General features: G+C 44.4%; 1 protein-coding gene across 3 annotated transcripts; it reads right to left on the bottom strand.

Annotated features, from left to right (window-relative positions):
- Nucleotides 1-1,943: 1,943 nt before the first annotated feature.
- Nucleotides 1,944-21,683, bottom strand: Pgant5 (polypeptide N-acetylgalactosaminyltransferase 5). 3 transcript variants are annotated; one of them, XM_076818907.1, is made up of 8 exons: nucleotides 21,400-21,683; nucleotides 6,610-7,413; nucleotides 6,169-6,487; nucleotides 5,899-6,076; nucleotides 3,968-4,148; nucleotides 3,098-3,336; nucleotides 2,888-3,022; nucleotides 1,944-2,810 (listed from the first exon to the last, which is right to left on the bottom strand). In XM_076818907.1, exons 2-8 carry the CDS (start codon nucleotides 7,223-7,225, stop codon nucleotides 2,661-2,663), a joined length of 1,818 nt encoding a protein of 605 aa, XP_076675022.1. In that variant the 5' UTR covers nucleotides 7,226-7,413; nucleotides 21,400-21,683; the 3' UTR covers nucleotides 1,944-2,660. The 3 variants fall into 3 exon arrangements, with proteins under 3 accessions (XP_076675022.1, XP_076675020.1, XP_076675021.1); XM_076818905.1 differs by lacking the exon at nucleotides 3,968-4,148 and adding an exon at nucleotides 5,241-5,421 and having other exon boundaries at nucleotides 21,400-21,682; XM_076818906.1 differs by lacking the exons at nucleotides 3,968-4,148; nucleotides 21,400-21,683 and adding exons at nucleotides 5,241-5,421; nucleotides 20,882-21,009.
- Between the last annotated feature and the right edge of the window lie 1,471 nt (nucleotides 21,684-23,154).

The raw sequence follows: 23,154 nt of genomic DNA, 5'->3' as shown, positions 1-23,154 counted from the left end.
GCGTTCACATCTTTTGTGAGTGTTAGCGATATACATGTGCTAACTGTGGTTAGAAGTAGTTACACGATCTTTTACAATCCTTTATAGCGAGCTTCACTTTGAGAGAATTACACTAATAATCGGTACTCTTTTGCGCAAAACCGCGTTGGACATTAAATGACTAACTAACGCTGTAAGAAGTACCAAGGTTTTAAAAAGTAAATGGAAGTGTTAATCCAATTATTTAGACGAGATATACGCATATATATTATTAATATAAATATAGGAAAACTTAATGAGGCGTACATAGATTATTTTATTGTCTTTGAAGATATATTGTTTTGAAATTGTATGTTTCTATTATAAAGAATAAGAAATAATTTCGATGGATAATTTAAAAGTTAAAGGTTCGTTTACAGATCAGTATCGATTGTATCGTTTTCTATATTTGCAAATTTACTCCGATCTTGCTGCAACCTAATTTTAAACACCTAATAAACTATCTACAAATTTAGCTAATACAAACTTTAATTAAACGTATGTTCAAAATGATATATCGATTTAATAGAAATCAAGTCCTGTACAAAAATAAATACTATAGCTTTGCGAGTAATTAAATATATTATTAAGCTGTAAACGATAATCTGTTGCACCATCACCAACGGCTTCAAATAACATAAAACTCAGTATATCTTTTGACATTAAAATTGTTCTAAATTGAAATTTTAGAGTCGTATAGCATATTAAGTATTATAAATGTAGTTCAGTGTCATCTTATTTAAAGTTGCAGAGTCGATTATGTCTTTTCCCCAACTGCGAATGTAATAATCGGTTAACATTTCCTGGGAGAAATGTTTCACTTTGTCAACTGCTTGTTTCTTTTCCCCCAAAGTGTGAAAAATCATTAACTCGAGTATCTACGATAATGCAAGGGAAGGGCGCCAGAATCTGATAACAACATTTTTTTTACATTACTTACAGGAAATCCTTCTTCCTTCGAATAATACTCAACAAGTATATTGCACTCGAAATCTTTCGGCACGCTTCTACTACATGGAAGGTAAAACGAGTCTGAATCTACTAAGAATAATCGTAGCTACGCAAGATGATAGGAATATCGTAAAAATATCTACCCACATCATTTTTTTCATCCTTTAAGAAAATACGGAAGACAGTCCGCCTTGAATGTGAGAAAGTATTTAAAAGTATAACATTATAGTGAATAACAGTCGATAATTTCTCATTACTCTTAAACGATATTATCTCGTAGATGTAATCTCATATTGCTATGGCGAATCCAGGTATAAGTAAGTCCTTCCGAACAAATAAAAAGAAAGTAACAACTAAGTTATACGAACGAGATGCAACAAGGAACTGTTAGAAATACCAGTATAAAAAAGATTCAGTGCTCTTCCCTAATCGCTAGAAAATTGTACAGTACAAGTCCTAAATCGCAATCAGTAGTGTGTCGCGACAACTCCCGCTTGCATTCAAACATTCACGCTGTCACAACCGGCGACATTTATGCCACAAGCATATATCTATGTTCCAGCGCACTGATATATCCTCCAGTCATCCGGCATTGCACTCATCCCATATTATCAAATACGTCACTCTCATCTTTTGTATTAACAATTATTTATTTATAACAGTGGTCTGATATGCTTCCCTCTCTACTGTTTACTTAGAAAGAAATTCTTCACATACGTGTCTATTCGAATCACTTTTGTGTACATCCACGCACAATTAGAAATATCCCTTTTCTCCAACACTCTTGTGCATTATCGATCAAAGGCATACCACGAGAGATGGCAGTAAATACACCATACTGCTGTGTAACAGTAAATAAATCCTATGTAACTAAAAGCTTTAACTTCGATCTGTCGCTTTAAGGTAGAGGTCAATTTCCGTCGCACCCTCGACTCCACTGGCACCCGGTGGATCGATGAAAGGTGATACTGGACTTTGTTTTTATGGAATATAATACTATTTCTCTTCTTGATCATGCATACAGAGCAGTCTTTCGACTGTTCAGTTCTTGATTGTAGTTTACTAAAAACAGTAATCCCTCCTCATGCGCGCGAGGACCATTGCCGCCACATTTCCCACTTATTCTTCTCGAGCGACTCTTGTTCAACTAGCGCGCCGGTAATCGAAAACGCCAAGCCCTGCGTGTGGATTCAGTCATCTGCTACTAAACATTTAAATCTTCATATCTCAAGTAAACCATTCATTAATAAACCACTAACTCCACACGCAGGCCTTATCGATCCAACCTGCCAACGTGGCGGCAGGAGTTAGGCCAAAAGTCCCTTGTTAACTATTTCACTCACTCTCGCTCACTTTTCCATTGATTGTCCATTGATGGAACAGTTCGAGCCAGACCCAGCGAGGAGCGAAATACTTGGGCACTAAATACTATCGCGAGCTGACAAGATTGCACCGGAAGGTCTAGCAAGAGTTAATGGGAACATTTATTCACTCTGCCTGTAGGACGTTCTACGTAACGCATCGGTAATAGCGGGCCTTCCTTCGAGGCCCATTCTTGTCAGCTCTCAACAGCACTGCGTCTCCTCTGCGCGCGAGCAGCCGGACCCGATCAACGCGCTTACATCCAGGAGGACTTACTGTACACGTCAACAACTGTTGCATACAGACGTCGCACTTAGATCCAGCTGGTATTAGCTGGCTTGCCATTTGAATTTGCTACGCATAATCCATTTCTGGCCAATATTCTTAGAATCACACGATGCTAGGACAGGTTGCATCGCATCGCTCGAACGAGGTTTGGACAAACAGTGCCCTGTGTTCGTATGTTTGATCATCTTCGTCTGGAAAGGAATACATTACAGAAACGATTGGGCATTTAGTTCGTGGCCGCTACACTGTTTCAATTAATGCATCGTACCTCCTCGTTATAGATCCATGCCTGATTCCCACCCATACCGTGGCAACGCACTATCTTGACAGGACCTTGGGGGCTAGCTGCATCAAGGCACATATCGTCTGACATAATTTGCTGGCGTTTAGTGTAAGCAAACACCTGAATACAAAGAAGAACTCGTTAAAACCGATAGGAATTCGATATTTGGACGATGTCCGGCAAATGTTTGCTCACCTGATTACCGCCCAATCCGTGGCAATAACTAATCCCCACATTTTCTCCCGTCCTTCTACCCATAGTGTCCAAACAAGTCTGCGTATCAATATTTTGTACATCGCCCAAATAATAATAATCTAGCGGCATCGGAGACTCTGGGTATATATTCTCTAGATACCATCTAAAGCTTTTACACTTTAGGTGTTCTCTCAACTTGATTCTCTCTGACACATCTCCCACAGCTACGTTTCGAGCTCCTATGGGTAAAATAATCATTTGAGTGTTACTTAATCAGCACCCAGTTTAAGTCTGTGTAATGCGATAATGTGCTTGCTTGAATAAATATTCACTGAAGGTGGAGTGTGTCAGAGGTATGTGCTAAAATAAAGGAACCGCCACGTGTGGTGTATTAATGCTTTATGCTTGCCCTCGGAAATAACTGTGCTACTGTATTTCTAAGATTCTTATGTAGAGAGACTGTAAAGGATTGTGTTTCACCAACGGTTACATATCCACAAGGCACTTGTAAAATCAGTGGGCCAGTTCTTGTTTCGTGTATCAATGTTCTTTTTTTTGTACTTTTACGCTACGGCCCATTCTCTCTGGGCTACTTGCTTCGAGGATGCATCGAAATGGAAAAGGAACACTTCTTTTTTTTTTTTATCACTTTCCTATACATACAGTGTTAACGGGTATCTGATATACGTGTAGCTGGTACCCGGCCGCATGAAGCTCGTTAGCGTATGCAACTTACAAGCATGCCAATCTCCCGACAGAAAAAAACATGCGAGATAGACACAAGCTAAAGAATACATAAAGGACATGTTAAGAACACAGCGTCATTGCAGTTTGCTCTTTTGTTTCAGCAAATGCTGGTGTTAGTGCTACCTGGATTAATGTTGTAATAGAAGTACTTCCACTGGTCCAACCAGACCTCTGCGAGTCGCGCATTGTTGTGGTTCACTATCCGGCTGGTACCACCAGGGAACGTATATGGTGTTGATTTACGGAATACATGACCGACGTGCGAGCACGTTGCGATTTCCAATGTCCCACCACACATCCATATCTAACCAACTCAGTTCTGTTAGTATGTTAGCGATTACAATAATAGTTCATAACACGTTTACAAGAAGAAGAAGAAAAAAAAAAAGAAGGAAGAGCTAATACATATTAGATTCAGGATTATTCAGATGGATCTGGCTCTCCTCTCTGGCACCTATAATGCATTATTTCATAAATATATCAACTAGAAGCAAGCAAACTCATTTTGTTAGTCGGCTGGATGGATGAGTGGTTAAGACTAAACTCGAACTATGTCGAAATGCAAAGGAGTCAATTATATTCCTGTGAATTAAATTTTGCACACCAATTCGCACACCGATAAAAATATTCAGATACTTAATGGGAACACGTTTACGAATGAACACACACATGTTAATACAAAGTTCATGGTAGATGCAGACAAACTGGTTAATGTAACAATAGTAAGAACACTCAAAGTTAATCTTACAATTGAGCATGAACGACCTACGTAGTTGCAGGTGTTAATGCCCGGGGTGTTTAGCTCGTCACGCACGTTACAGACGGAATGAGACTTGCGGAATATTTCCATTACGCTCCCAGTCTACGTTCTAAATACGTTTGTAGTTAGAAACATAACGAACTTACTTATGGAGCTAGAATATGCTCGTGTTTGCAATGCGAGAGGAGCACTTGCTACGAGAGAACATGTGAGCTCTAATAAGTGGAATATTATAAATAGAATAACAACATAGTCAGTACTCAAACAAAGCAGATTAGGAATAAATAAAAAAAAGTGTGCTACGGTACTTTTTCTTTTGTATCAATGATATCACAGCGTCGCTTGTATCAGATACCCGTCAAGTATATATGTGTACTTATAATTTGTGCGAATATGTTTCGTGTCAGACATTTTCTACCGCTATACGAGCTGTATCAAATTGCCAATCGATTTTACCTTCTACGTTCTCGCGCCGAGAACCCGTTATCTTGTTACAAAACTACAATAATTTGCACACTTTTCTGAAGTAAAATTCAAGAGGATTATTACAAAGTTAATTCGCCGTCGAATGAGCAGCGGCATCGATCGAAGTAATACACGCGTTACGGAATGAAATTAAACACGTTATTGTCTAACCTGGGTTCATGGCATAGTAAAAATCTCTCCACTCATCCATCCAGACTTCGGCCACCCTAGCCGCATTGTGAAGTACTATTTTGCTGACGCCACCAGGGAACGTATACGGACTCTTGTCTCGGAATACATGTCCGACATGTGAACATGGACTGATTTCTAACGTCCCGCCGCATTGCCACACCTACAAGGTACTTATGAGTTCACAAATGAAGATGGAAGTGTCCACGGTCGATCGCAGAATTAAGTCCTGAGCTTTTTCTCTTTGCAAAATCCAGTCTCCCAATTACCCATTTAACACTAGAACTTCACCGGGGCGCGGGGCGTTTGGAAAACCAGGGTAAGTCAAGTTTCTCATCCAAGACACCGGCGCTTGAAGTTCTAGCGTTAATTCTAACTAGCAATTCACGTCTACTTTTCAGGAAATATACCAAAAAAACATGGCTTACGAAGAGGATGTTAAAGACAATATACAAGAGGCATGACGAGCTGAAAAAGCAAATATAAAAGGATGTATATTTCTCAAGTAACAAGCATTCCCTTGGGAATCACCTGCAATTTTGCGGCAACTGTGTTAAACAATGTTAAACGTTATTCGTATTCGTTACCTACCCGCTTACGCTACTACATAAACACACGGAATCATCGTGCCAATACTCACCCGGAAACTCATCTCGAGATTTTCACCGCCCCAAATGTCCATACCTTCGTCGTACGCGCCCAGTTCGTAAAAGTACTCCTTGTCAATGGAAAACAGCCCGCCAGCCATGGTAGGTGTTCGCAGGGGAGCTGTTCTGTCCCCCAATCTCCTATCCATTTCCCTTTGCGCTACTCTATACCTTGTAAATTCATAGATAATCGTATTGATATGAAATACACCAAGCGGCAGATTAAAGGCGAGGATCTCAGACCCGTAATCAGCGTTTCTTACCATCTGAAGTTAAGTTTCCAATTGAAACCACCCCACGTCATATCGCTCGCTGGGATGTAAGCAAACGTGTCGTCGCTAATCACGTCAATGATGGGACAGACAACCGTGGTTCTGTCCTCGGCGATTCTGGATATCAACGGCTCCAACCAGCCTTCGGTGCACTCGCAATGGGCGTCCAAGAATGTTATAACTTGGCCCGTCACGTGCTTCGCCCCAAGCAGCCTGGCTCTTATTAGGCCCGATCTCTTCTCGGTACGGTAGACGTACGTTGGGACCGGCAGCGTCTTCACGTAGTCCTCCAGATCTTGCTTCAAGTGATCTACGGATTAAATACATGCTTAAGCGAAACGTCAGGCGAGAAGCTGCGTACAGTTCCATCTACATCCACTGCTTTATAAAAGAGAGCCTCTTCTCAGCTTGTGGCCACTCGTTAAAAGTCACCTTGCTCGCTCTTGTCGTCGACCAGAATGATCTCCTTAAGCAGGGACTTGGGCGATCGATTGATAACCGACCAGACAGTCCTCAGCAGCGTGCTCCAGGCCTCGTTGTGGAACACGATGACGATGCTGGTGTCGGGCAGGTACTTGCTGAACTTCTTCGTCTTGCAGCCCTCCAGCCGTATGTCCTTGAGGGAGCGATTCAGGGAGATCATGTCGCTGGCCATCAGATTGAACTGATTCAATTTGAACAGCTCCTGCTGCCTGGCCTCTTCCTCGGGCGATATGTGCACAGCCGCCCCCATCTCGCCCGGCATGCCCTTGGTCTCGCGCACGATCTTCGCCGGCCTCCAGAGGTGCAGCTCCGACTGCGCGTACCGCCTCTTGCTCTGCTGACCGGTCGCCTGCACCTGCTCGTCCTTGAACGCCTTCGGATGGGGCACGCTCTCCTCCGTCAGCATCTGCTGCTGCTGCTGCTTGTTGCTCTCCGTGCAACCCCATCCGGACCCTCCGATGCAATCCGAATAGAGCATCAGGACCATCACGTCCACCAGGAACCATACCAGCGACGTGAGCAGTATCACTTGGCACGTGTGAATGCGAATCTTGGAGCGGAACATCTTCGGGCGGGGCTTGTCGCTTTGTACCCCGAGCTCATCACCCGGATCTGCGCGGCTGGGATCACCAGAGAGGCCTGAAGGGGCTCGCTCGAACCGGGAAATTAGTCGCCACCGAGTCTGGGAAGAGATCAGCCTGCTCTTTCGGTAGAATCACATGACTACGCGCCCGGCGAAGCCCTGTGAAGTATCTGGAACAGAAGAGACCTGGGTACTTAAAATCTCTGGAGTGTCTAGGAGGCCTAACTTCGAGTGGATTAGGTATTCGAGGCCTCCGCAGTCTGACTTATCACTTGCTACCTCTACTACTATTACCATCGCTATTCCTATTATCTATATATGTATATAAAAGAAGAACCGTCTAACTTAGGAACGTGAAATTTGGAAGGTACATTGTTTTCATGAGGTAGGCGCCCACTAAGGAAGGATATTTGGGAATTCCGTCCCCAAGGGGGTGAAAAGGGGTAAAACGTATTTTCTCAGACTCCTTAATATTTCCTAGGCCCGATTAGATATCAACTCGGGTTTTGCATACAAAGGTTACCCACTGAAATCCCTAAAAATCAATTTCAGGATTTTCCCCTAATCAAACCGTAAAGGGGTGAAAAGGGGTAAACTGTGTTTTCATGGAGTCCTTTAGGGGACTAGGCAGTCGAAACTCGATTTTTTATTGTATTTTCCGAAAGTACTATCTTTTCTGAACAAAATGCCGCTCGGTTTATATAAAAATTCGCAAGATTTTCAATTCGGCAGCTAAAAAGGTGGAAAAAATTTAAAAAATTCCGGATTTGTAGTAGTGCACGAACACGACTTAAAAATTCCCGACTTTTTAATTTTTTTATGAAAATCACGAATTTTTACGGACCATGTCAAAGGTTTGGCGCAAAGTGGCACACGTTTTACACATCTTGTAATTTTTTCAAGCCGAAAACCCAGGGAAAAAACGATTCGGGAAAACGCGTTTAAAGTTTCCGAGCAAAGGCGACGCTATAGGTTGCCGCTTGACCTTTTTAGCTGCCAAAGCTACAATTTTGCGAATTTTTATATAAACCAAGCGGCATTTTAATCAGAAAAAATATTACTTTCTGAAAATACGATAAAAAATCGATTTTTCAACTGCCTAGTCCCATTAAGGACTCTTAGGCCCGAAGCGAAGTGCGGGATATTTTGCTAGCCACTAATAATATATTTTCAGGCCCCCAGCTGGAGTTATCTACAACAACCAGCGAATACCACCACACCCTGGTACCTTATATGATAACTCCAGCTGAAATACATTTTCGAATTTTGATTTCTCTTAAAGCGGTGGTCATTTTAAACATCTGAAGGTGTGGGTTGCTGTGCAATGCGAGGTCAGTTTAAGATTTAGTGGCAGGATCGATCAGGGACAGAGAGAGTTTCTAGAGCAAACGATCGTTCCAGAGCCGTTAGAGAGTTTGATGGAGTCAGAGAGCACTTCGCAAAGGCCTCAGAAGTCACGTCGCGAAAAAAAATCTCTTTAGTATCGAGCAAACCGCCCATCCACCGAATACTCCCGCGATCTTCCGAGCCCTGCTGGTCATCCCCTACCCCGTGTACTTCAATATTGGATGTCTGATGATATGTTTCTACATAGTGCACATATTTGCCCTCCCAACCCCTTCATTCGCTGACGGATCGCTTTTGTCCGGGCGTATTTGCGTCGGGCCAACTCCGCCGGCCCCGGAAGTCACGCGAACTTCCACTGTTTATTTATTACGCATGTAATACACAAGACAATCTACCATTATCGATTCGCTTCCAAGCCTCCCTCTTACCGCGCCACTTGCCCGACGAGATCGAGCCCGCGGCCTGCGCATTCTTGCATTCGCTCCGGGCATTTAAACTTAATGATTGTGTCCCAGCGTGAAGCCGTCGATGCATTTCCATGACGCGGACGTTGCGCCGGCGGAACAACTACAGCCGTGAAAACTGCTCGGGAAATTCAATCTATCTCGAGAGAAGAACGGGAACCGTTCCATTCCACGCTACGCGCGTTTCCTCAAACAGGAGAATGAAAGAGGGCCTCGCGGGTCGATCGAGCCTTTCAACCCCCCCGTGGATATAGATAAGGAGATATAGAGAGAACACGAAGAGGCCTTAATGGAACCGAACGCGATCGAATCTTCTTTCAGAATTTAATTCGGAACCTCCTTTTTCAGAATCATCTCACCTTCCACGGTGGCGGCTCTCTCTATTCCTGAACGCTGTGAAATTCCAGCGAGGAATGAAGAATGAGGAAAGTTGGATAGAAATATTGCTGCACAACTTTCGGAAGAGACTCGGGGAAAAGTGGAGCGCAGGACTGAAATGAATCAGTTCCAATAAAAACGGCACGCTTGGCCGTTTTACATCTGTCTCTCAGGAAGCTCGCATCACGTCGTCTCTGGACACATTACCCGCGTAAGTGTACCTTAAAGAAGAATTAATACAATTACGCTGAAAAGCAAACGGCTCCCAGCCAGCGTGAACCAAAATGTCTGTCGTCAGGAAGAAACGCTCCGCGAAATTAGCCAAGAGCATTACCTACTTGGACACTCGCGTAAGCTGCTTAAAGGCTGCGCGACTTAGGTATAACTTGCCGAAAGCTAGAAGTTCCGTATGCGCCGGCAAGCTTGCCTCTTAACAATGATTAAAGCGACGGCTACAATGCGTGCGTTCCGCGTAAATGCGCCGGAAACGTCGCAGAGGGTACAGAGAAACATCATCTCTGGCCTCGTCGGCTCTAACGAGGCCGCGGCCCTCCCCCGCCTGGGAAAATGATACCGCGCCGATGCCTCCTCCATTGATGCTAATTAATTAGCGGCCGCTGAATAATTCACTTTCATCGCGATAGCGGGCCGCCAGCCTCCGTGTAATGGTACCCTATAATTGCATACCGCGCGGGGAATAGCGGAAACGCCGCTGGAGAGACACGCCGCGCCGAGGCTTTCCCCCGATTTTAATAAAACGTCTGCGCGCTCCTGGCATCCCAGCATCCGACGTCGAGGGAGTTTCTCGCGTTCGTGACTCAGGGAGGGTGGAGGCGGAGGGGGATGCTCCAAGTTTGATGAACGCGGGCTCGAGGACTCCGCCGTGGTCCTGGAGCCCGTGTCCAGGAGGCAATAAGCGGGCATCTGCCCCGAGGAACTTCTGACCCGGTTCGAAGCGGAATGTCAAACAAAATATACCGCGGGACGGGATCGACTTTCGACTTGGGTGCCAGCCACGATCCCTCGAACATCCGAGACGCCTCGAGGCGCGGCTGTGTAGGGAGCAGAGTCTCCTGGGCCCGGGCAGAGGGCTGCGGAGCAGCTTTCTAGGGCGGGAAGTGTCTTTTGTCGGGCACCAGTGCTCGTTAGCGGTGGAAGTTTGTAACGAATTAAATTATGGGCGGTTAGAAAAGTTGGCGGTTAATTGAAGATTTAGAGCAGGTGGAGGCCTACGCTCGCGTGTATTGTTAATTACGGAGTCGCGGGTGGTGCGAGCGGCTCGAAGCTTGTAGATAGCGATGCAAATTAATTACAACACTCCGTGACTCGCTAATGCCGTCCCCTCCCAGCCAAGTTCTCTCGTAATCCCTGCGTTTTCGTAATCGTTCGTCGGCGGACTGGACGGTGGTATCGCGGATTGCGAAACGGAAGTAACCGAGTTTCGGGGATCCCAGTTCGGAGAGAGCAATGCGAATTTCTCGGGTACCTTGGATTCTGGTGATTTCCACATCTCGCGATTAAGCTTCGCAGATAAAACTCGCAGAATGGTTAATTAAGATCTCGAGATCCTTGGCAGGGTGTGTGCTTTCATCGAAACGTTTAGCAGCCGCTAACATCCTCCTCGAATGGATCCGGTCTCTCGTGATCTCGATTCCTCGCAATCAGATGTTGCGGCACAGTGTTGCGGGGGGAGGAGCAGGGATTGTTAACTATAAAGTCGAAATCGGAGGCGGGAGGCCGAATATCTCGTGGAAGTCATCGCGTTTCGCAAACGAACGCTACCGCGAGGGAGAGGGGCTGGCCGTGGCTATTTACGGAGGCAAATTAGCGGAATAATAATGAAGCGAGGTGTAATGCACTTGTGCAAACGAGATACGAAGAAAAGAAACCTTGCGTTGCCCAACGCAGCTGTTTCAGGGAATGGTTCGTTCGCCGGTGGACAGATCAGAGCCGATGGTGGATTGATAAGTTCGGAACGGGATGGGAGCTTGGCAACCAGGGCTTCAATAGGTTTCGAAAATAACTGTTTCAAACTGTTATATAAAGGTTCTGACTGAAAGAGTTATGAAGAACCTTTATTCGGAATAACCGTTGTAAAGAACCTAAATATCAGACTGTATAAGTGTAAGTTACGGTTCCTATATAGCTCTATAACTTTTATTTTTTAGGTTCTATAACTTTTATTTTTTAGGTCTTATAACTTTTATTTTTTAGGTTCTATAACTTTTATTTTTTAGGTTCTATAACTTTTATTTTTTAGGTTCTATAACTTTTATTTTTTAGGTTCTATAACTTTTATTTTTTAGGTTCTATAACTTTTATTTTTTAGGTTCTATAACTTTTATTTTTTAGGTTCTATAACTTTTATTTTTTAGGTTCTATATAAGTTACAAGAATCGGTTCTATAACCGCTTTGTTCTATAACCGCTTTGTAACTTATATAGAACCTAAAAAATAAAAGTTATAGAACCTAAAAAATAAAAGTTATAGAACCTAAAAAATAAAAGTTATAGAACCTAAAAAATAAAAGTTATAGAACCTAAAAAATAAAAGTTATAGAACCTAAAAAATAAAAGTTATAGAACCTAAAAAATAAAAGTTATAGAGCAATATAGGAACCGTAACTTATACTTATATAGTCTGTTATTTAGGTCCTTCATAACTCTTTCAAGAACCGAAATCTTTATAATAACGGTTTCAAGCCCTGTTGGCAACATATAATAGAAACTAATAAGGAACTGCTAGCAGAGGCTCCTTGATCAATGGGAAAGTTACGTTCCCCCTTACCAGCCGCTTCAACATTCATACGTGGAATTATTTCTCGCGACAAGCAGCGAGCCGAGTTATTACGTTACTCGCAGCCCCGTGCCAAACTGGTCGCGAAATCTCGCGCGTTAAACGGCACCGATGATCCCGTCGGCAAATTCGCCATCCAGTGCACTGGCGTTTCGAAGCGCCGGCTTCATTCAATTCTGACTGCAATTCCGCCCGAATGATCTGGATAAAATGGCCGATCAAATTACTATTCGGCCCCCCCCCCCCCCCAGCCACTCGACTTCATCCAGCATTTGCGACCGGCAGATTCGCCAAGGGCTTTCGTCGGAGCGGGATTCGTTTTTAATCTCGATCGAAAAACGAGCTGCAAATTAGCCCGTGTACCGCGGGAGGGGGGTGCTCTCATTAATTCGACGGGAGGGCAGCGTTCGCAATAGAGGGAGGAGGATCGATCCCTGACGCCGGGGGATCCCCGCGGAGCCGATATTAATTCAGCCAGAAATTTAGCGGGACCCGAGTGCTCTATCGCGATCGATTGGCGCAGCGGGGAAAAAGCCATTTCGCGTTGGTATCCGTCACACGGAAGTGCACACCGGTCCCGCGTGTTATATCGTCAAAGGATCCAGGAGACGCCAAAGCAATAGTTCTCGCATCGTTGCCCACCGCGAATAGAATTCCGCGATATTACATCGTGGTGATATCGGCGGTGATTTCTCCCTGTCGCTATATCGGGCTCTCTTAAAAAATCATCGTTGAAACCGTGGTAATTCGGAGTATCGTCGATCGCGAACCCTCTTCTGTGTAAGAAATAACAGCCGACGACTTGTTCGCCGTCATCGTTGCGTATCTTACGACGACACCCATTTCGATTGCCGCGTGAGTCAGAGCGGAGAAAGGTAGGGCCTGCGGGAGTCTCAAGGGTGCTGATAAGGCCAACTTTTCAGGCGGGAAAGTGTGCTTTCGGCCAGTCGTAACGATAAGAAAACGCGCGGAGTTAAACGCTCGTGTTGAGGAATAAATAGCGATTGTTACGAACGGGAGAAAGGAGAGATTAGTGTGGAAAAAGGGACAGCTTTTGAAGAATATCAAGGGGGCCTAGTTATGCAGAAAGCTACCAACCCTCAGTCATATGAAACTGAGAAAATTTAGTTTGACGAGTTTAATTGCTAAAGAAAAGTAGCTTTATATTTTATTTCTTGGCATTGTTTTACAATGTTCTTTAATGGGGTATTTAACAGTGAGTAGTATCATTAATATTACTTAAAATTCTCTGTAGCTTTTGTTTTTTAAACCTAAAATGGAACTATGGTTTGGTAGTTTTAATAATTATATAATTTAAGAGTTCTATGGGTTGGTAATTTTTTGCAAAATAAAGATCACAAAATTATGGGATCCATACTGCGTTTACCTAATTTTTCGTAGTTTTCAGGGTTGGTAGCAGCCTGCATAACTAGGCCCAAGTGTCCCTTTCTCTATATATATACACACACAGCAAATTCGATACCTCGCACTGACTCTGCACTGGTGCCAAAAAATGACTTGGATTGGTTGATTCTTATAGAGCTACTAGCTTTACTACTCGGCTTCGCCCGAAATTTAGATTGTGATTTAATAAAAGAAAAAATTTTTTTTAGCTTATTTTGTGAAAATAGTCACATATATCTACATTAGCCAGACATAATGAGCCGAGGTACATTTCGTGACCGTCGAGTTTACCGTTCGAAAGTTCTTAGGCGACAAACAAACACACAAACATACGAAACACTTTCTGCTTTATAGTATAAGATCTTCCTTTCTACCAGAAACAACCGATCCAAGTCATTTTCTGGCACCAGTGCAGAGTTAGTGCGAGGTACCGAATCCGCTATTAGATAGGGCCTTAAGGAATTTTCGATAGCGTCACCGCAAGGACTTCCCTCAGTCTTGCACGAAATACATTCTTTTTCTTAAACTCATTCCGCCTCCTCCACTGTTTCGATTCTTACATCTGGCAAGGGAAGGTCCCGAAGCCGAAAATTCAAAAAATTCTGAAACTTTGTGAATATGCAGGGGATTTCCACCTGATTACAACGCAATTTTTGTTTCCTGCTCGAAGGGGGTGAGATTAACCCCTGAAAATTCGGCTGTTTTCCGATTTTGTGTTATAACTCACGAAACGTAAGAGATAGAAAAAAAGTTTCAAGACAAAAGTTACTTCTTTTAATTAGATCTATCACTTGGTAAAAAAAATATTTTACAATTCACGAGTTGTAACAGAAAATCGGAAAATAACCGGATTTTCAGGGGTCAATTACACCCCCTTTGAGTGAACTTGGGCAGCAAACAGAAATTGCGTTGTAATCAGGGGAAAAATCCCTACATATTCACGAAGTTTCAGAATTTTCTGAATTTCCGGGTTCGGGAAATTTGTGGGTTATTTTTATTTGAGTCTCGACTAAATTTTTCGTCTTCTATTCGAAATCAATTTTTTGTTTGAAATACTTTTTCGCCCATCCCTGCTTTCTCGGGATCATACGCGGCTCTTGTTAGAGAAGTCGCGTTTAACGAGGCGATCGCAGCTTCTCTCTTTCACTCTTCCGCAGACGAATTCGAAGAACAACGCTTTTGACGATGCCTGCGATTATTCGCCGCTTGAAATGCATCTGTAGCCATTTCAACGTTGGACGAAGTTGGGGTCCCCAGTAGCACCGCCACAGGAATTCGAATTTAATAACGCTATTTCCATTTCTGGATCTCGCGTCACCCAGCGATGATGGATACGATGCAGATGATTCTCGCGGCGTAAGTTCCCAGGACGAATCCCAGCGAGCCGCGGCAGCTTCGCGCGTATTTCATCGCGGCGATAACTCTTCCGGGAACACGTACGTACAGCGCAAAACTGTTCACCGGCCCGACGCGTTATGGATTTTACAAAGCGAGTCGCGGAGAGGGCCACTGCAGCTTCGCAGCATCTCGGCCGAGAGGGCGATATATCTCGCCGAGGCCATAACTCTCCGTCAATTTCCAGGCAGCCGATGTAACTTGAAATTCTCAATGGGCCACGGGCACGGGAACTTGGGCTCTACGCGGAATCGGGCGCGCTGGACGGAATCGATAATAATTTCGCTTCGGGAGGGGCCGGCGATGTCGAAGCGTGGGATCCTTGAAGCCCGCCTGCGAGCACTCTTTCGGGAATTCTTAAGCAAATCTCGGGGATCTGCCATTCTTCGTCGGCTAACGGTTCCTCGACGCGTGAGCCCGCCGGAGGAGCCGACGTGCCACTTAGTTTTCGTCCAGCGATCGATTTTCTGCGCGACGAGATCGCGTTCAATCTCGGGACGATATCGCCGGAGATTTCAACGCGCCCTGCTGGTTACAGACGCACGGCCGATGAGGGTGGCGAGGGAGGGCTGGTTCTTTGTGGGCAAACGAACGGAAATGATGGGACCGAGCTTTTGCATAGAAAGCCCCGTTTTCGAGAAAATTCGTTTCGAAGATCGGTGACGATGGGTACGCGCAATGGTGAGAGGACTCGATCGCGTGTCTGTTTATCAAGAACCAGCGTCCCTCCTCGTCTCGGCTTCGCCCGAGATATTAGCGCGATTGATTCACGTTTATTAGAATTATCTTTTGAGAAAATTAAGTAGTTTGAAAACAAACTTAGTTTCTTCAAATATTTCGGAAAAGATAAGATTCTCTCCAAATTTGGGGGATTTATTTTCCCTCCAGCGGAACACATACCAGGCGCCTCTTCGTTCCATGTTAACAACGCGTCTTTGAGACTTGCTACGTAGTCTATGCCCGCCCTAGAGTAACTTGGAATTACGTGTTAAAATTTGAGGAAGATCGATTCAATAGGTCTTGAGTTTTGCGCGAACATAAAAATCGTATCTCTCTTTATATAACACTATAGACTATAGATGACTGCTTTCGAGCATAATCGACGTGCTATATAGTTTATTCGCTCTGTACTATGACAGAGCTCCTTTGTTCCATTAACGAAGAAATACCATGGGCGACGATTTAAGGTCCCCCGAGTCTGTATTCATTGTTCGCCGAGGAATGAAATTCCCTAGGTTATAAATCGCGCCTACTCATGGCGTTATTCTGTCCCTTCTCGTCGTGAGATTGCGATTACGCGTAATTTATCGGTGAACAGATAGATGTAACGCTCGGAAAGTGGCAAAACTCGGCTGGTAATACCGGCCGCTTTGAATTCTTTGGTAAACATCGATGGCACAGCTAGGAACACAGCCCCTTCAAGTGTACAATTACTTCTCTTATAATTTATGATTAAAAACATTCCCATCTTGCCCAATTGTATAAAGTATTCTTTCATTCTTTAGTTCCCGTTTTCTTTTTCTGCTGACCAATATCGACGAGTCCACTTCGAAGATACAATTGCCGCTTTGTGTTTGCGTCACCAGGAGACTGTTGGAACGCAGCAGCTTAAATTACGAGCGCTGAAGGCTCGAATATTCTTCGCTACCAGCCTAACCTCCCTTCCTCGACTTCTTATCACGACACTTCGGAATTCCGAATGCCGATAGCATATGTAGCGCTAATACACATACCGGCGGGGCTCGACAATACCAGCGATACAATGAAGATCGGCCTGTATCGTACAAATACCGTTATTACGCGCCGCTTTATACGGGTTACAAAACCGGCGTAAATTTTTCCAGGTAATGGAGGATGGATTAACAATGGAAACGCACAGGAAGCCCGCGGAATGATTGAAACATTCTTTTCATTTTTTCATCGCGAACATTCCCCATGAAAAGAGACGACCATCAACGATCACTCGGCGCACTTTGTTTCCACTGTAAACCCCATTCATAGCTGCCGGTATCGCTCTTCCTAATCCCCTCTGTTTTATCTACTTCCTCGTGGCAACAACGCAGAGAAGGAACAACCGTTCGAGCGATTTTCAAAACCAAGAATTATCAACACTGAATCGAGTAGATTCTGTCTCAAGATTAACGAAAGTAATCGCCCACTGTGTCTGACAGATGGCGCGTGATTAAGAATCTGCCTACGGCGATGCGACGAAGTTAATAGGAAAGTGTGCGAGGCGAAGCAAAGTCCCGGAAGTTCCACTCGCGAACGTCTCGGGTAGAATGATCAGCTCCCGATACAAAACGCATTCAAACATCCCCGTCGCTAATGCCCCATAAACAGGAAATTAAGCCATTACGCAAATTTCGCCCGAGCAGCCATTAAACGCGACGAACGATAAGAATTACCGAAGGATTATCGCACAGCTGGTGCACCTAACTTATCGATCCGTTCGGCCTATCTAGCATCCCCGCATCTCTCTATGCTGCGACGTTCGCGCACGGTAGCATTGGAAATCGGGTGTAAGGAGAGGTTCGCGGCGGTTCATTGAAGGCCGTGATCGCGGCGGTTCGAGTGTCGCGGAGGATTCTCGTTAAAGCGCGACCAGCAAGTCTTTAAAGGTTTCCCGTGCGGGCGTCGATAACCCGCCGCGAGCGAACAGTGTTTCGCAAAAGGCCACAGGCATGCGTGCGGGCGAAGAAAAAGAGAAACAGACTAAAAGACACGCGCCAGGTCAGTCGTATTGTATGCAGATAATCGCGAGCACGGCTGCGCATTTTACGACGCGCTACCGATGGCGGAACACCGGTTAGCCGAAAGGCCATCAAAGAAATTGCTCGTTTTAGATAATGCTTCTACGCATACCGTTCAATTACGACGCCTATTGTTCGACATCCAATGAATACCGACTTATAAGGGAACTTAAACAAGCGGGAGATTCCGAGTTTTTTTAAGCCGCAAGTTTGTAGAAGGCTTTATGGAGAGATTGCGTCTTGTTGAGCCGATAAATGGGTAATTCTTTTCGTGAATTTTTGGTACAAAAACAGTTCGACAAATTAATTTGAAGTTTGGCAGGCTGTTTTATTGAATCTTGAACTATTCTTCTGAATTTTTGTGTGACAGTGAAAAGGCTGGCATTTTAACATTTTTTTATTTTCCTTAATGCATCTACTACCACCCACAGCCACATTCATATAGTTTAAGAATCTCTTTTGCTTTTTGTGTTTCGGATAACCCTTACGATACTTTTCGTCAACACCAGGGCCACCCGATTAATTTTCAACGCTCTCTCTGTATCTGCAATGTTTTTTTTTCACTGTCACACAAAAATTCAGAAGAATAGTTTAAGATACAATAAAACAGCCTGCCAAACCTCAAATTAATTTGTCGAACCGTTTTTGTACAAAAAATTCATAAAGAATTACCTATTTTTCGGCCCAACTAGGCGCAATCTCCCCCTTAATAGAAGTATGAGATAATTCATTTATCTACTGCCTTTGGTTCAGAGAGGAATAAAAGTGTTGGAATAGCCCCACTTTTTGAATAGAGAGATGCTTAGAATGGTATTAGTCATGGGCGATAAGAAATAGTCCACGTTGGCCAAATGGACGTTAACGCCAATGCCACTTGAGCGAATGCGACATGTGACCTGTCCTCGAGGAAGTAGTCCTCCAAGATTTTTGATTAAAGAAAACGTAGCAGTGTCTTTTGCACGTTAGGTATCCAAAATTATTCTTTTTTTTCACGACCCCATCGCCTGTTCACGGTTTATTTAGCTTTCGAAAGCAACTTCGCGTGGTCCACGTCTCATTTCCCTCCCCTATCGTCCCTCCTTCTCCAACGCGATTGTTAAGAGGCGATAAGGCAGCAGCGCCACACGTTATTACCGTTAACGCGGCAATTTAAAATTCCTCCACGTGGAATTAAGCGGGAAACACGAACGCGACGATAGGAGAGAGAAAAATGGTCGCGACGGATCCCGACGAATTTCGAAAACGCGGCGGATGTAGTGCATAAAATATGAGGCCGCTCGATATTGCGTTTCACCGCTTCGCGCATAATTAACGGGCCAGCCGAAGGAAAGAGCGAAGCTAGTTGGATGCGTGATCAATTAGAAGCCACTTTTTTTTTCCACCATTGCCAAGGAACCACTTAATTTGATCACTGTATTATTCCGTGCGCCGGTTGAATTAACTAATTGCCAACTGTTAGTAAATACATCCCCGTTTGCGGATAGAGAGGAGAGGAAGGGGCAATACTTTTGAAACAAATTATGTAGCCGAGTTGGGTCATCTCTCACGTTCTACTTTCTAATCCATGGCAACGAGGAGATCGTTATCTCCCCGAGTGAATCATCCCGAGCAATCTTATCTGTTATTTAAGTTAGTTCTAACCAAAACACATTCCACGCGGCAAGAAAAATTCGAGGCGTTAATATCGTGGATAATATTCATCGATTCTGTTGCGAGCCGTGTCTTACGCGCAGCGTGAGCGCAAGGGACCTTTCGGCAAATATTTGTCGAGTGGTGGCCAGCCTGCGTGCAACGAAAAAGTGGTGGGGCACGTTGCGTGGGCTGGGGCATTCGGCCAATCGAAAATTCGAAATCCGTCGGTAACCTTTTAGCGGTTAATTCGATTCCTCGCCGTAAACTGTGCACGGTAACTCGAGCTCATAACTGCGAGTCAACTTACGAGGATGTTTAAAACGATCGTATTTAATCGTTAAAATAACGCGGCGCATTTGCTAGCTGAAAACGCGATGCCGAAACACTCGTGGCTCACCTACGAGAATCGAATTCACTTATCGACAATGATATCCCCATATTTCTCCGCGCTTCACGGACACTGGAGTCGTGCCGCGTTATCGGAGAACGCCCGTGCACTTAATATCTACCCTTCGATCTATCTATTTAAACAAGGTAATCTCAGTACTATTGTTGTTTCGATGGGACCTCTTGAAGTACCGTTTTCACGGAGAGTAACAATAAGCTTCGTAACTTTCACGTGTTTCCCATAATCGCGTTTTCCAGCGTTGTTCGAGGCACGGATTGAACTCGACACTTGCACATAATTACTGCGTGCCACGTACAATGATGCATTAATCGCGCAGGATACGTTGCTTGAAATATCAGAAACACTATCAACCTTGTAGCAATAGAAACGTTTGTTGCAACCGCTGCGTAAGGGACGATCGGATCTGAATGCACGTGTCCTTGCAGGTCGAATAACGTGCCGTCTTTAACCGGTCAACCCGCTCGTCACCCTGAGAGAACTTCACGGCGAACCTTTCACTTGTTTTATTAATCACCGCCGAGGTATGCTGTATTTGTTTATTCGACTAGTCCAAGGAGGAAAAGACCGGCCTCCTCTCGTGAATAATTTACCTGCCCCGACGAACGATTGTCCGCGACCGTTGTTTCTACACGTAAGTATCACGACGAATTGCTCTTAATATCGCTAGGGATACATCGCCCTGCAGAAGTTTCGCCACAGCACGTTTGGAAACGACGCTTAAGGTAAGGAGCCAGACGAAGGACCTTGGGAATACGACAGCAGATGAGCAGGTGTGCCGCATTCCTTCAAACGGAACACTGACGTAGCCGGCGGAATGAGATTCCTCGGTTCACGGGGCGAACCAACGAGAACGGGTAGATTCTACCAGTGGGTCGAACAGAAAACTCTGAAAATATCGAATCTATCTACGAGTGTCGAGCAGCACTGGCTACTCGTGAAGATAAAGAGACGCATCAGGGAGCAAATATCGCCCGTACATACACGTAGCCGCGCAGCACCGTTACGTTGCACACACCACATGGTCTATCATCGGCCGCGTGTCACCAGCTAAAACGACATTTACCCAATTTCGGTCGGGGGAGCGCGCTCTTTCGATCGGCCAGCCTCCGTTTCTTGCCAACTCTGTCCCTTTCCAGCCGCGGCGAAGATTCTACCACGGGTTCGGGCGACTCGCGCTCGGCCCCTAAGATTCGCCACAGAAATCGGTTGTAGGTACGCCTGGACGCACCACACTGCAGTCGGCCGGTGTGGAGAACTCACTACGGTATATACCGGGACACGCGAGACGTTTCGCGAGCGTTGATGATGCCGCGAAATTGAATGCCGATGATGCGCTCGCGGCTGCACGAGAGATCCTGGTACGGTGAACAGAAGGAAAGCAGGGCGCAGATAGCGAATACACGGTGTTCGAGGGATCGGACTCGCGAGAGGCGCCAGGTGCGATCGCTCGAACTTGAATAAGCTGCACATTTACGGGACGACGGGGTACGCTGTCACACACGGACCGCTCCCGTAATAGCGCGCGACTGTTCCCCCCGGTTAGCGAACAGCTCGATTAACGCGGATCTTATTGATACACACCTCTTATGACCTAGTAACGAGAATGCCTCCAGGTGAACATCCCATGCGTTGCACATACGTGTACATCCGACACTGCGGAGCAAACGAGCAGCGCCGAGGTTAGGGCGACGAAGTGGGGACACCTGTTCGACATCCGTAGCAGCACTTTCCTACGCTCTCTGACGGCAGTGCGTGACGGCCGTTTATCGATACAAGCCACGATTGCCCGATGTACGCACAATCGAGGGGCCTCGTCGACACAGCTCAGATTTACCGAACGCGAAAAGACTATCTGTACTCCATTCACGGTCCACTCGTTCCTTCATTGATTCCGCAACAGTGACTACTGTGCTCCACGCAGTCATTTTATGCAACAGTTTTGAAATACTTGCTAATATGGTAAGTGAAACGATTCTTCTGTTACAGCAGTGGGTGTGGTAGGTATCTGTAAAATTTAGGGCTTTACTGGTATTGGAATAGTTGATCGTACCAACAGAGACGAGGTGTAGGCACACAGGCGAGGTATAGGCACCACAGACGAGGCACTATAGACCTATCACCGTGATAAATTAAGGGGTAGACACGTCACGTGACCTGGCCGATTCGGCAGGTCGGTATTAAAGCATTTTTTACTGCACAGAAATGGTAATACCGATAGATCGACGATTACCCGGTGAACGCGAGAGGGAGCTGTTTGCTATTTCTGTATTCTATTCTGAATAAGGAAAGAAATTCTCAGCTGTTCCGTTATACTTATAAAAATTTAAACGGAAAGTCGGCTGGTACTGTAAACGTAGAAAATTCATTGTACATTTCAATTACTTGAAATGTGCTTATGCTACAATATTCTACGTTAGCAGTAAGGAATTCTAAGTGAAAAGGGAAAATAGATGAGGGAATGTCCCCAGAAAATGAAATTTGTTAGGTTAGACATTTTTTTATTAGCAAAGCACCGAAACAGAACATGAAATACACTTATTACACGTCCTCTGCAGAAAGCAGTTATCAACAAACATTATATATACAAAATTGTATTGAATGTTGAATTGGGCTAGTGAAAATGCGCAGACTGGATACGCGTGATTATTATGTGGTCGGCTCCTCGAAGTGACAGAAAATATAACCTAAATATATCCTATATGACAACAAATGTTTAGTGGCTATTTCAGCTTCAAAGGCATCGCCTTAAAGTAGCAAACAAGAGCTACGCCTTTCATGGGCCTTTAAACAGTTCTCTTAATGTGATGCTTTTGAAAGACTCGAAGCTTGTAATTTCTGAATAGTATTCCATGGACACTAGTTGCAAAATTTTCTTCAATATCGACTTATTAACAAAGGAAATCTATGGTATTCTTAAGGAAATACCATAGATATTTGGAATTTGGATAGGAATATGTAAAAGGTATTTCTGAATAATAATACAGTTTGTTTCAAGTTTCTTTCAATATATTTGCATAAAAGGCCTTTACAGTGTTACAATAAAGTATAAGGTATATAAAGTCACTATTTTCTTGTGATTACTATCAAGGTTTCCATCATTCCGTCGAAATATTCCGAAGTTAAAACCTGTAAGAAGAAAAATATTTTTAGTAACTTGACTTGTCTATTATTGAAAATGGGAGAAACGTTACAACATTTTGTCACGTATGAAAATATATTAGTAAAGGGAATAATTTTATTGTGCAACATGTTGATTGAAATTAGTCGTTTTAGATTTTGTTTCCGGTAAGATTTAATATTAATTCCTACCACTCGTAGCACTGTAATCTTATTTTA

This window comes from Andrena cerasifolii, chromosome 8 (genome assembly GCF_050908995.1).
Source record: "Andrena cerasifolii isolate SP2316 chromosome 8, iyAndCera1_principal, whole genome shotgun sequence".
Taxonomy (NCBI): Eukaryota; Metazoa; Arthropoda; class Insecta; order Hymenoptera; family Andrenidae; genus Andrena; species Andrena cerasifolii.
The sequence above is the reverse complement of the archived record's forward strand: the minus strand, read 5'-3'. Positions and strand labels throughout refer to the sequence as shown.